This window comes from Caretta caretta, chromosome 1 (assembly GCF_965140235.1).
Source record: "Caretta caretta isolate rCarCar2 chromosome 1, rCarCar1.hap1, whole genome shotgun sequence".
Lineage (NCBI taxonomy): Eukaryota > Metazoa > Chordata > Testudines > Cheloniidae > Caretta > Caretta caretta.
In genome coordinates this window covers 193007658-193021390 of record NC_134206.1, presented here as the reverse complement: position 1 = coordinate 193021390, position 13733 = coordinate 193007658, and the positions used below count along the sequence as shown (strand labels likewise).

The following is a 13733-nucleotide window of genomic DNA, read 5'->3' as shown; positions in this document are numbered from 1 at the left end:
TAAAAATTAGGTAAGCTTACTTTTCTTTTCTTTGATTGCACTCTGTAGGGTATAATCATCAACATATATGTGAAGAACAAAGGCAGAAATCTCCTGAATTCTACAGCAGAACTGCATCTGAATCTAATGTGTATCTGAATAGTTTCCATTACCCCGATCATAGCTACAAGGACTATGCATTTGATACATTAAGCTTAGACAGTTCTGACAGTATGGAGACCAGCATATCTGCGTGCTCCCCTGATAATATTTCCAGGTAAATGTTAACTTCTCATATTTTTTTCTTAATGGAAACTGTTAGAACAAGTTATAATCATTGAAGCTGTATATACCTAGGGCAATTGAAATGTATTACATCTCTTTAAGGTGAGAAAGATAAGATTGAAGCTTTTACTAACTGGATAAGAAAATCTGCAAGAATTGGACAGAAATACTATTTAGCATTTGGATACTGTTTTTCATTTTCAAATCAATGTAACTAATGCTCATCTCATCCCTGAGTTTTGCAGATGGGAAATTAAAGTATGGAGAGGTTAAGTAATTTGTTGAAGGTCGCACAGAGAATCAGTGTCACAGCTGGGATTAAACCTATGGAGGAGTTGACTTTCTGCATGTTTTAGTGGATTTGGCATAAGACTGCCTCTCTGATTGCTGTAGACTTCTTACGTAGGATATTCATTGTCAAGTCCATAATCCAGCAACTAAGTTTACTCTCTGTCTGTATCTAAGATGTTACCTCATTAGGGGCTTGGATTGCTGAACTTTTTGGATTTCTTGCCAATAATGCTAGCAATCTAGTCTCCCCTCTCCAAATCAGAATTTAAAAAAGAGTTCTTGGTTCCCAAACATGGTCCCTAATCTCTAGGCTATGCTTCTCTTATTTTAGGATCTTATCAATTTAACCACTAAAGATAAAAGCAATATCTTGTATTTATTTAAAAACAAAATTGCACAGCAGCTGGGGTCTGAAAACAGCATGTTGACAACCCTTTCTTCTCTGACTATCCCATTGTGACAGGTTTCAGAGGAACAGCCGTGTTAGTCTGTATTCGCAAAAAGAAAAGGAGTACTTGTGGCACCTTAGAGACTAACCAATTTATTTGAGCATGAGCTTTCGTGAGCTACAGCTCACTTCATCAGATGTATACCGTGGAAACTGCAGCAGACTTTATATACACACAGAGAATATGAAACAATACCTCCTCCCACCCCACTGTCCTGCTGGTAATAGCTTATCTAAAGTGATCAACAGGTGGGCCATTTCCAGCACAGAAAACCTGGATTTGTGCTGGAAATGGCCCACCTGTTGATCACTTTAGATAAGCTATTACCAGCAGGACAGTGGGGTGGGAGGAGGTATTGTTTCATATTCTCTGTGTGTATATAAAGTCTGCTGCAGTTTCCACGGTATACATCTGATGAAGTGAGCTGTAGCTCACGAAAGCTCATGCTCAAATAAATTGGTTAGTCTCTAAGGTGCCACAAGTACTCCTTTTCTTTATCCCATTGTGGTGATAGCACTTTGATTTCTGCCAAATCCCTGTTTGGGTAGTTTGGGAAAGCAATCCTGTCAATGAAATAGACCATTGTCACAGAATTAGCACTTCTTCTGAACATGAGGAAAGTTTTTTGGCTGCCATATTGTGTTTTGTCTCGCATCTGTTTCCTTGAGTATCCGCCCATCGCGCTCCTCTTTTATTGTGGCAGTGCTCTTGGAGTTTTTACTAATGTTATGGAGCAATTTGAGGAATAGTCTCCTTATAGCGGTATTGTATTACCAACTTAAATGTAATGAAGAAGTTGGTTAATTGTTGGAAATAGATATTCAGGATCAATATTTGCTGCAGTCCTCTTGTTTTGTTTAGAGCAGCCAACTGTAATATAGAAGATAGATGTAGAGGCCTAACAGAAGTTTGTGTTTTCAAAGCAGGAAATGTTGATCCAGTGACAGAGTTTTCATTACGTGTTGTTGCACTAAGTTGCAAATATAATTTTAAACTTTTCTGTCGAATGTATATTGATGTAGGGAAGCAATGGCTGCTGGCCAGATTCTGATATCCTTACTCAGGCTGAGCAGCGCCTCAATGATGCGGTTTGTACAGTACAGTTCAGCTTGGTAATGGTATCTGAGTCTGGCTTTTTGCTATGATTGACTTATTGCACTGTGATTCTCTTTAACACAGGCATCGTGCACCTAGGCTACCCACAGACAAGCTTGCAAATAGAAGCTTAAAGCTGGGATTTTCAAAGATCCCTAAAAGAGTTAGGTGGCTAACTCCTATTGAATTTCACTGGGATTTGAGTATCTAATTCTTTCAGGTTCTTTTGGAAATCTCAGCCTAATTTCTAAATATGTTGTTTACACACAAACACTCTCACACAAATGCATGCAGTACTTTTATGGATCACATGATTTCTCACTAGATAAAGTTAGTTTGGGTGGGTATTTGTTTATTTTTGTTGATCGCGCATAGCTGACAGATGTCTTCCTCTTCTTTGACAGATTCCAGGACCATTAGGCATATTGAATTACAGTGGTCTCATGGAATATTTTAAAATGATTGCCAGCCATGTCCCAGCGCTAGGGGAAAATTCAACATTGCTGTTTACTAAGTCACATACAACATAAAATATGCAAAAGAGCTAGTTTAGGGATAAGGAGAGAGGTTAATTGCTGGAATACCTGAAGTCCCACAGTTCTCAAAATACAACTGAAGTATAAATTTTGAAAGGTCGTTCATTAGCCTATAAAAATAAGAGGTCCCACGAACCATTAGTAACTTCAGTTTTCCTGGTTGAAGTATCAGAGTGTAGAGCCTTGAGCTTTACAACCCTATCTGAACCCGATAGGACCCAACGACACGTGTTGGGATTGGGTCGGGTGGGACCTGAAAATAACCAGATCTGAATTTAGGAGGATTGGGTCATCTCCGATTACCTCCTCTTGCCCCAGGGTAGCTGCATGCTCCACTCCTGCTGACCGCCACCATCTCGCTGGACTCTGTATATGCTCCAGAGTGAATGTGCTGATGAGTTGCTGTGCCTCTCACTCGGCAGCATGCACAACACAGCAAGACAGCAGCTGATGATGCACCAACCTCAAGGGCCTAAGGTGGCTGGAGAAGGATCCCAGGCATGGGGCAGCCCCCATAAGGCCAAGCCCCAACATTTGGGGCGAAGTGTCAGGTTTGGGAGAGGTCAGTTCTGAAAACAACCTGACACTCTCGGATCATGTTCAGGTTGGCTGTGCTTGGCTCAGATTCAGGTCTGGGTTGGGCTTTAAAATAAGTTCTAAAAATATCTCTAATAGGGCTTACATTTTTAAGGGTCTTCAAAATCAGCAGGGACAAACAAAGTTAATTGCCTTGGATAGGGAATCATTGTAGAACAGGGAGCTGCTATGATCATGGTTACTCAGTCCGATGTGCAACAGTGCACTCCCACAGTGAGTTTAAAGTGTAGTCCAAGCATTTGTCTACTGCAGAGATTGAGCAAGGAAACCTTTACAGGGCAAGAAGGATAGTTTTGTTCTATTGCACCAGAGTCTAGCACCATTTTGTTGGTGGTGCAGCGGTCCGGTGTCCCCACTATTTGCCAAGGTCTAGCTGTCACAATAAGAAATCTTTCTGCTGCACCTGCAGTGATAGTAGAAGCTATTTTTCTTCCCTAAATTGTCTTTTTAGGGGCCCTCAAAAGGGGTGATGGGTGCAATAGTCATCCTCTTACTATTTTGTTCACCATGTAGGCCTAATTTGCAAAGCACTATTTTTGGTGTATTCATTTTGAATACCCTACTCCTCCTCTTACCACCCCACGACTGTGTTATCAGTAGACCCTCTCTGCTAAAATTAATTCAGCCTTTATGTCTCTTCTTTACATTCTTTCTTAAATCCTTTTATATAACTGGGCATTGTGGAAATTCATGAATCTTTACCCATTTTCCACCCGTTAGGCATACAATTAAACTAGACCTGCTAGGACTCAATGATTACAATAGGGCTGTACGTGTGTGGGACTCACCCCTGTGGCACCTCCTGCTGGTGTCCTAGGAATTGGCTCTACTTCCAGCCTTGGAGCACCCTCTGCAGGCCGGTGTCCCGCTAACGCCGGGCCCAATACCCCTTGTACGTCAGGGTGCTGCCCCCTGGCAGTAAGCCCTCACTTGCAGGGTCTCCCCTCCCCGGGGAACCCCCACCCCCTATCCCTACCTCACTTCAGTCGTAGGCTACTGCCAGTCACCAGCTAGCCCTCATGCCCTGGGGCAGACTGCAGTATAAGCCACTCATCACAGGCAAGGCTGGGTTTGGACCTGCTGCCTCTGTCTAACCTTGGGCTGTCCCCTGCAACCCCAGTGCCTGTTGGGCCTAATACTAGGCTGTAGCCTGGGGCTTTCCTGGCTGGAGCTCCCCAGCTCCTCAGGCCCTTCCCCAGCCCAGCTCCAATCTAGGTACTCTGCTTAGGTCCCTACAGCCAGGTCCCTCCGTCTCAGAAGCCAGAGAGAGTCTCTTGAGCTTTAGCCCAGCAGCCCCTTTTTGGGGTCAGCTGAGTCTGTTTGGGATGTGGCCATAGCTGAGGCTGCCTCCCAATGAGCCCAGCCGAAGGCTCCCAGCCCCGGCCCTCTCCAAGGGCTGGCTTGTTAACCCCCTTTGGGCCGGGAACGGGTGACCACCCCACTACAAGGGCCTTCAGCCTTTTTCTCCTTTCTTCAGTACTGAGATGTAAGCCTTTCAGAATATATGATTGTGTGTCCTGTCATTCAGTGTTTTTTTACTGATACTCCCTACTCCCTTTATTTTAATTTGGTAATTTCTGATGCCAAGTTCAGTGATACAGTTCAGAGGTTACAGTTCACAAGGTAATTTCTGATTTAATTTAATTTGGTAATTTCTGATCACAAGTTCAATGATACAGAAGACACTCAAAAAGAAAAGGAGTACTTGTGGCACCTTAGAGACAAAAAAATTTATTTGAGCATAAGCTTTCGTGAGCTACAGCTCACTTCATCGGATGCATGCAGTGGGGAGATTTTATATACACAGAGAACATGAAACAATGGGTGTTACCATACACACTGTAACAAGAGCATCAGGAAAGGTGAGCTATTACCAGCAGGAGAGCAGGGGGTGGGGGGACCCTTTGTAGTGATAATCAAGGTGGGCCATTTCCAGCAGTTGACAAGAACGTGTGAGGAACGGGCAGGGGGTGGGGGGGAAATAAACAAGGGGAAATAGTTTTACTTTGTGTAATGACACATCCACTCCCAGTCTTTATTCAAGCCTAAGTTAATTTTATCCAGTTTGCAAATTAATTCCAATTCAGCAATCTCTCGTTGGAGTCTGTTTTTGAAGTTTTTTGTGGAAGAATTGCCACTTCTAGGTCTGCAATCGAGTGACCAAAGAGATTGAAGTATTCTCCGACTGGTTTTTGAATGTTATTATAATTGACGTCTGATTTGTGTCCTTTTATTCTTTTACATAGAGACTGTCCAGTTTGGCCAATGTACATGGCAGAGGGGCATTGCTGGCACATGATGGCATATATCACACTGGTGGATGTGCAGGTGAACGAGCCTCTGATAGTGTGGCTGATGTGATTAGGCCCTATGATAGTGTCCCCTGAATAGATATGTGGACACAGTTGGCAACGGTCTTTGTTGCAAGGATAGGTTTCTGGGTTAGTGTTTTTGTTGTGTGGTGTGTGGTTGCTGGTGAGTATTTGCTTCAGGTTGGGGGGCTGTCTGTAAGCAAGGACTGGCCTGTCTCCCAAGATCTGTGAGAGTGATGGGTCGTCCTTCAGGATAGGTTGTAGATCCTTGATGATGCACTGGAGAGGTTTTAGTTGGGGGCTGAAGGTGATGGCTAGTGGCGTTCTGTTATTTTCTTTGTTGGGCCTGTCCTGTAGTAGGTAACTTCTGGGTACTCTTCTGGCTCTGTCAATCTGTTTCTTCACTTCAGCAGGTGGGTATTGTAGTTGTAAGAATGCTTGATAGAGATCTTGTAGATGTTTGTCTCTGTCTGAGGGGTTGGAGCAAATGCAGTTGTATCATAGAGCTTGGCTGTAGACAATGGATCGTGTGGTGTGGTCTGGATGAAAGCTGGAGGCATGTAGGTAAGTATAGCGGTCAGTAGGTTTCCGGTATAGGGTGGTTATTCCCCCCCCCCCCCCACTGTTCCTCACACGTTCTTGTTAACTGCTGGAAATGGCCCACCTTGATTATCACTACAAAAGGTTCCAAGCACCCTCTCCCCCCCCCCCCCCCACCCCGCTCTCCTGCTGGAATAGCTCACCTTTCCTGATCACTCTTGTGTTACAGTCTGAATGGTAACACCCATTGTTTCATGTTATCTGTGTATATAAAATCTCCCCACTGTATGCATCCGATGAAGTGAGCTGTAGCTCACAAAAGCTTTTGCTCAAATAAATTTGTTAGTCTCTAAGGTGCCACAAGTACTCCTTTTCTTTTTGCGGATACAGACTAACACGGCTGCTACTCTGAAAGAAGACACTCAGTTCACGGCCAGAGGGACTTCAATTTTACAATTAGATGGTTACTGGTGTCAATGCAGGGGAGAAGTAAATGAGTGCTATGTTTTGGGCTATGTGGCCTCTTTCGACCCACATGTTATAGGGATGGCAAACCACAGTGAACCCACAAACTCTAATGACTCTCAGATCTACATTTTTGGACAATTCTGGATGAGAGACTATATTTATTGAGAGTATACTCTACTTAATATACTATTTGTATTTGGCCCTAAATTGGACTTGTAATTTTATAATAGAGTTGATAAAAATTTCCAGAGTTAGTTTGTAAAATATGGCTTCAGTCTTCAACTATATTTTTTTTAATGTATACAGTGCCAGCACTTCAAATGTTGCAAGAATAGAAGAGATGGAGAGACTTCTGAAACAAGCTCATGCTGAAAAGACACGACTGCTTGAATTCAGGGTAATCTAAAGATTTGTTTGACAGAGGTTAATAGATACTTTGTTCGGATAATACACATTTCATTTGGCCATTCCTAAATTGCAATTGCCTAATACAGAACTGAAGTATTCGTTTTCCACTTTCCCCAACTTTGTCCCACTGGAATCCTGCCATTCCTGATACTCTGTGCATCAGCTACCATTTCTGTGGCTGAGGTGGACAGAAATCCTTTAAGAGCTAATCAGCGTTGCTCCTTCATCTGCTAAAGGGATGGCTGATGAGTAGTACTTGCTTACAACCCCCATCTTTATGGGGCTGCTTAAAGTCTACTAGCCTAGGAGGCAAGAGACCAGCCCCTGTAACTGAACCGAAGTCTCTCAAATAGCATGGCACTAGTCTACTAGTATATGTATACCAGTCCCTATTGCTGGACTTCAGGTAATGATTTTAGATGGTTTAAAATAAAATCAGCCCTATTTTCAAATTTTAAAGTGACTCATGAGTGAAGAACAGGCTTTAGCTATGAAACAAAATAATACTGCACTTTAGAACTGACATTCGTGAATGTTAGTTATATTTGCTTACATTTAAATTGGGCACAAAAGATTTACAGTCCTATTTCAGTCTCTTAATGTTAACAAATACACTTAAATCCCAGTCAGCAAAATGTTTGATAAGAAGTGGTATTTCATTTCATATTACAGTGGCTAGGTTGTTCTGCATTCAGGAATATATTTTGACCTTCTTACAAGAAAATATTAATGCTTTAACAATGAGTTTCCTTCATAATCAGTCAAATTAAAAGACTAGATGGCACAGAGGGTCAATCCCTGATAAAGCTAGGATTGGCTATACTGAGCTCAATTAGACCCTGTTCAAGTTGGTGGACAACTGTTTACACCCCAGTTTGTAGGGGGGAATGGTGAGATTATATTATGTAGATGCAGCTTTAATGTAACTCAGTACTTCTGTATAAAAATATATTGTCTTCTAGCTTTCTATTTAATATGGCCCTGATCACTCTGGGATTGGAACCTGCTAGCGGTGTTTAAACACCATTACTGTTACCATAGTGTTAGTGCACTTAACATGACATAATGTGCACATGGATTTTATTTATTTATTTTATTGTGAGAACTGTTTTGTAGCCTACTGGTGTGGTAGACTACCATGCTTTCTGTTCTCCATTGCTCCAGATAATAGACAGTGGTCCCTCTTATAAACTTCACTGTTACCTTAGATCATACTCTATATAATGAACCAATGATACTTTACTATTTGCAGCATTCTAGGTTTTCTGATGTGATATGGTTCCCAGACAACCCCCCCCCAAACTATCCAGGTTTATTAGAGAAACCGTGCTTGTGACAACCTTGTTCAAATGTGATTCTGATTCCTGTTCCCAATCCACTTTGCATATGTTCGTGGCTCCCTGAGAGTTATAAAGGGGCTTGTAGGAGCTCTGGGTGGGATCAAGTTACTTTTAAGTTCATCAGGTATAGTTTTACATAGCCTATATCTGAAACTCCGTGTGCACTGTGGTATATAGGAACGGGAAATGGAAGCCAAAAAACGAGCCCTGGAAGAAGAAAAGCGTCGCAGAGAGCAACTAGAAAAAAGATTACAAGAAGAAACTAGCCAGCGGCAAAAATTAATTGAAAAGGAAGTCAAGATACGTGAGAGACAAAGAGCACAGGTGTGTTGACTATCTACCATCTACACACTGAAACAGCTATATAGCAAGCTTTTCACAGTGTTGAAGGGAAGGAGTTTCTGTAGGTAGCTGGTTGCTTGAGTGCCTGTTGAATTGATTATTTTAATATTTCTAAGATTTTGTCAGTGGTCTGTTAAGGGCCTTGGATAGGTGTCATTTTAGTTATTTAAATCTAAATCAATAAATATTTAGGTATCTCTTCACATTTATATTGGCATTGTAAATATACTGTATTAATCCTATAAGGTTTGTCACTGAATCCACTCATGGCCCAGCTGTGCAGTCTGTATCACAACTCTGCTGAATAATGGACATTTCTGAGAGTACACGATGACTTTTATATATGGGACATTTTGGATTGTGAGTTGTCCTCTTCCAAATATTTTGCTGAAAAGAACAGAAAAGAAGAATTTTATTTCCCCCCTTCCCTCCTATACACAGCCTCTTCAAACCAACTGAGTGATGAATATTTATTTTGCCAACATTATATGAAAGAAACAATAGTTCATATTTGGTGAATGGATCCCAAAGCAGAGACATTGGATTGACATGATGATATAACTGATCTTTCGTGAGCAGTGTATATATATATATTTTTTCAATTATGAGTTTTTCTTTTGGTTACCCAGAAAGACCCAATTTTAGGATTCTGGGTTTTTCTTTTCAATGTTTCCTGACATTTAAACACCAAAAACAGTGGAAGGAGCAGCATGTTCTGCAGAAACCAAAGCTACCCCAAGCTTGTTCAGTATTGCGATGTACAATTTCAGAGGGTGCCAAATATACACAATACAAAAGGCCACCACTGTATGTAGAAGGATGCAGTGATACTAAGTGTCTCAACGCACTTGAAAAACATTTACGAGTTAGATGTATACCATTCCATTGCATAGATAGAGAAACTGAGGCACAGAGCTGTTAAGTGACTTGTCCAAGTTCACACAGAGTTCTTCTTTTCCCAAAGCTGCCACAGACATTTTGACACACACGTCTGTGCTTTAACCCCCCAAAAAACTCTTCTGTGATTTGAACTCTGTTTCTTAATGGATGATTTTAAGAAACCTATGTTCTCTGCTGAAAATCTGTTTTTTTTATGCCAGTATTCAACAGTTTACATAGGTACATATTGCAAAAATTTGTCTTTTCTCTTAAGAAAATCCAAGGCTGCAACTCACAAATTTAATCTTTGCTACCTTCATAATTTGAACATGGCTGCTACTTGTACTTTTTATCTGCTTACCACAAATAGAAAGAAAAAAGATGAAAGATTTATGGAGTATCTTTTTGCTCTGTGGTAGGCCCGCCCCTTGACTCGCTACTTGCCAATCAGAAAGGAAGACTTCGATCTACGAGGTCACATCGAAACAGCTGGTCACAACATAGAGACCTGTTACCACATTTCACTCACGGAGAAGACCTGTCGAGGCTTTCTGATTAAAATGGGAGGGAAAATTAAAACATGGAAAAAACGGTGGTTTGTTTTTGATAGAAGCAAGAGAACATTTTCTTATTATGCAGGTAGGTTGTATTTCTTCATCTAGGATTGAGTCCTTCTGTGGCAGTACCATTCTTATGTGCACCCATCCCAGCATTTGTCATGTAGACCCTATTGTTATGTTGTGTCATTTACACAATTTTCTTTATTATTCATTTTTATTTACTATTGTTGGTGTTGTGGAGGCGTTTCAAGTCCTCAGTCAGAAAGGGGCTCAATTATGCTGGGTGTTTCATTTACATACACACACATATACCACCCACCCACCCACAGTCTCTCTTTCCTTTCTCCTGTTCTGGAGAGTTTGCAATCTGAGATGAGACACAAATGAGTGCAACAGACAAAGGAAGGGAAAAGGGCAGAGGAGGGTAACAACAATAAGATTGTCAGGTTCCTACTGTACAGCATGATGGTTTTGTGTTATTTAATTATTAAATAAATAAAAATCAGTGACAATTGACTTTGGTGTAGCCTAGTCCTCACCGGTGGCCTGATTTCTGGTAGGCTTCACAGAAAAACTTGATTCGTGTTAACTTATTTTAAAAAAAAATCAGATTAATTATTTGCCTTTGTAACCCACTTTCTTTAACGTAATATCTCATCATATTTTAACAATGTTCTTGTGGTCTGGAGATGATGAAGATCATCATCATAATTTAATGATAAATGCGAACTAGATTCTTGCTTTTACTTGTCATACTCCTAAAGGCAGTTAAAACAGAGACCAACCAAACTTCTGTCATTTCTAGACTAAGGAAATCCAATAAATAAATTTCAGAAACAGCTACATCTAGATTACGACCATCTTTGAAGATTCAAATCTCAGGCTTTAAATTGCTTTGTTACATAGTCTAGTTTTAAATAAAAATACTGGAAATATACAAACGGATGCAAATACAAAAAATCTGCAGTACTACTATACATATATGTGGCTTGTTGTTTGAATGTGAAAGTTGGGATGGACCCAGAAATATAATTAATATATAACTTCCATTGGTAAAAGAAATCAGGTAGTGGCTTACTCTCGGTGATAACTGTTACCAAGCAAAGGAACACATATATGATATAAAAACTGAACAGTTCCATTTCCTCACGTGACATTACATTAGAAGCAGGCAGAATGGAACTGAATATTGATAGTAGAGGAATATATTACAAATTATCCATTTTATGTTTTTGAAAAATTGGTACTTATAGTCACTAAATGTCCATAATATTTCAGCATAGTTTGCAATATTAGTTGTGGGAAAAATTAAACAGAAACATTCATTTTTACTGTTCTGCATATCTGGTTTGTTTATTAACAAATACTATAGCGCTCCCATCTGGTACTGATTTTTAAAAGATAGTTTCTTTAATAGTTACCAGTTTCAGTTTTGAGTTCAGCACAGCTGCTCTAATGTAGTGTCAATTATCAAAGAAAACTTTTCATAATGTCTTGAGGACTCAAGCCAACAAACAAAATTAAATGAAAACCTCATACCAGCTGAGTACAAATGCAGCTGTTGGTATGCATTAGAACAGAGGTGGGCAAAATACGGCCCGTGGGCCACATCAGGCTCGCAGGACCATCCTGCCCGGCCCCTGAACTCCTGGCCCAGGAGGCTGTCCCCCCGTTCCCTGCAGCCACTCTGCTGCGCGGTGCAATGCTCTGGGCAGCGGGGCTGCAGAGCCCAGCCTGACCGGGTGCTCTGTGCTGCGCGGCTGCCTGTCCTGGTGCAGCCGCACTGCCAGCCACCGGTGCTTCAGGTAGCGTGTTAGGAGACAGGGACCGGGGGCGTGGATGGGGCCGGAGTCCAGGAGGGGGGGGGCAGTCAGGAAGGAAAGGGGGGGTTGGATGGGGCAGCGGGGAGCAGTTAGGGGCAGGGAGTCCGGGGGCGGTCAGGGGACCGAGAGCAAGGGGGGGTGGATGGGGCAGGGATCCCCAGGGAGCCGTCAGGGAACAGGTGGGGGGTTGGATGGGGCAGGAGTCCTGGGGAGGCCATCGGGGGCAAGAAGTGGGTGGGTCGGATAGGGGGCAGGTGCCGGGCCATGCCTGGCTGTTTGGGGAGGCACCCCCTCCCCAACCGGTCCTCCATACAATTTCAGAAACCTGATGCGGTCCTCAGGCCAAAATCTTTGCCCGCCCCTGTATTAGAAACTGTCAGTGTGACTTTAACAATACAGCAAATCTCCAAGATAAGTATTGATGCTATAAATGTAGAGTACATGGCCTATAACTGAACATACAGGTATAGTGTCCTTAGGATTGTAGGTGTATTGAGCAGAAAGAGAATTGACCCCGAAGCCTGTAATGTAGCACAAAGACTAAAATGTACAAGTAGTTAGTTCTTGACCTGAAAATTATATAGAACTTTCTTTGTACAAAGACTAAGCATTGTCTAAGCACTAAACATTACATCATCAGATTAATATTTTGGTATGAATATTTCTTCCAAAACGATAAGAATGGTTACTCACGTCTAAAGTGAAATGCGAAATGCGCGTATAGGGCCAGACTTTGGAGGGGCGGGGGAGATGAAAGCAGCCTACCCTCTTTGCAAGTAGAAACTGCAGGCACAAGAAATGGAACTTAGATGGTGAACATGTCTGCATAAATGACAGGAATCAATCCCAAACAGGAGGCCAGTTGGAGGGTGTGCAGAAAATTCAGTCCATAATCTTTCTCTCTTTAATGTCTCCTAATTAAAGGCATCCCTGAGTCAACTTCTCCTTGGTCTCTTAATGCCATCATTGCTCCAGTAGTATTATAAATATGCCAAACATCCGCTTGCACCATTGTTGAGTAACAAGTTAAATTTTAGTTTGCGGCTTCTGAGAGTTTACCGTAACAGGAAAACTATTTTTTTTTAAATAGTAAAAGACCTCACGCAATGTGGTTTTGAAGTAAAACTCCGGATCAAATTGTCTGCCAGATTTGGTCTTCATGGCAGCTTTGGGGGGGAGGAAGGGTGAAAGTCACTGTTAGCTTGCCAGTTTTCTTGTAATGTTTTAGCAACAATGATCTAATAAAAAAAAAATTAAGGTGAACACTGCATTTAACTTTGTGTGCAATTTTACCTACTATAAATATGCTACCCAACTGAAAAGGCAGGCTGAAAATTCCCTGGGGTATTTTGCAAACAAAAGTGCTAGCGTGCAGTCTTTGATTAATACAGTGGTGAACATGCAAATTCAATTAACCCTTCAACCCTTACGGTAGATTGTTTGTTTCAATTTTCAAAGCCCAGTTTCTCTCTCATTTGCAGACAAGCATGAAACTAAATTAAAAGGAGTAATATATTTCCAAGCCATTGAAGAAGTCTATTATGATCATCTAAAGAATGCATATAAGGTAAACATTATCATTTTTGTTATTTTTATTAATTATCCTATAATAGCATCCAAAATGTGGTAGATGTTGTACAGACATAGGAGGATAAAATTCATGTCTCAAAGAGCTAAAAAAACCAAACCCAAAATCCCTTACACACACACACAAGGCATAGAAAAGCATAGAACATATCAATGAATTGGCCAGGGCAATGACTGGCATTATATGCAGTCTTCTTGTAGCCATGTCAGTCCCACAATATTAGAGAGACCAGGTGAGTGAG

At 41.4% G+C, this 13733-nt stretch overlaps 1 protein-coding gene across 9 annotated transcripts in view; it reads left to right on the top strand.

Annotated features, from left to right (window-relative positions):
• The window catches only part of PHLDB2 (pleckstrin homology like domain family B member 2), a 111740-nt gene that overhangs the window by 94879 nt on the left and 3128 nt on the right, over positions 1 to 13733 (top strand). For all 9 annotated transcript variants that reach the window (XM_075118233.1, XM_075118254.1, XM_075118236.1 and 6 more), the window contains 5 exons: positions 49 to 256; positions 6859 to 6949; positions 8478 to 8624; positions 9941 to 10160; positions 13386 to 13471. In XM_075118233.1, the coding sequence (XP_074974334.1) occupies positions 49 to 256; positions 6859 to 6949; positions 8478 to 8624; positions 9941 to 10160; positions 13386 to 13471 (752 nt within the window). The remainder of the gene's footprint in view (positions 1 to 48; positions 257 to 6858; positions 6950 to 8477; positions 8625 to 9940; positions 10161 to 13385; positions 13472 to 13733) is intronic.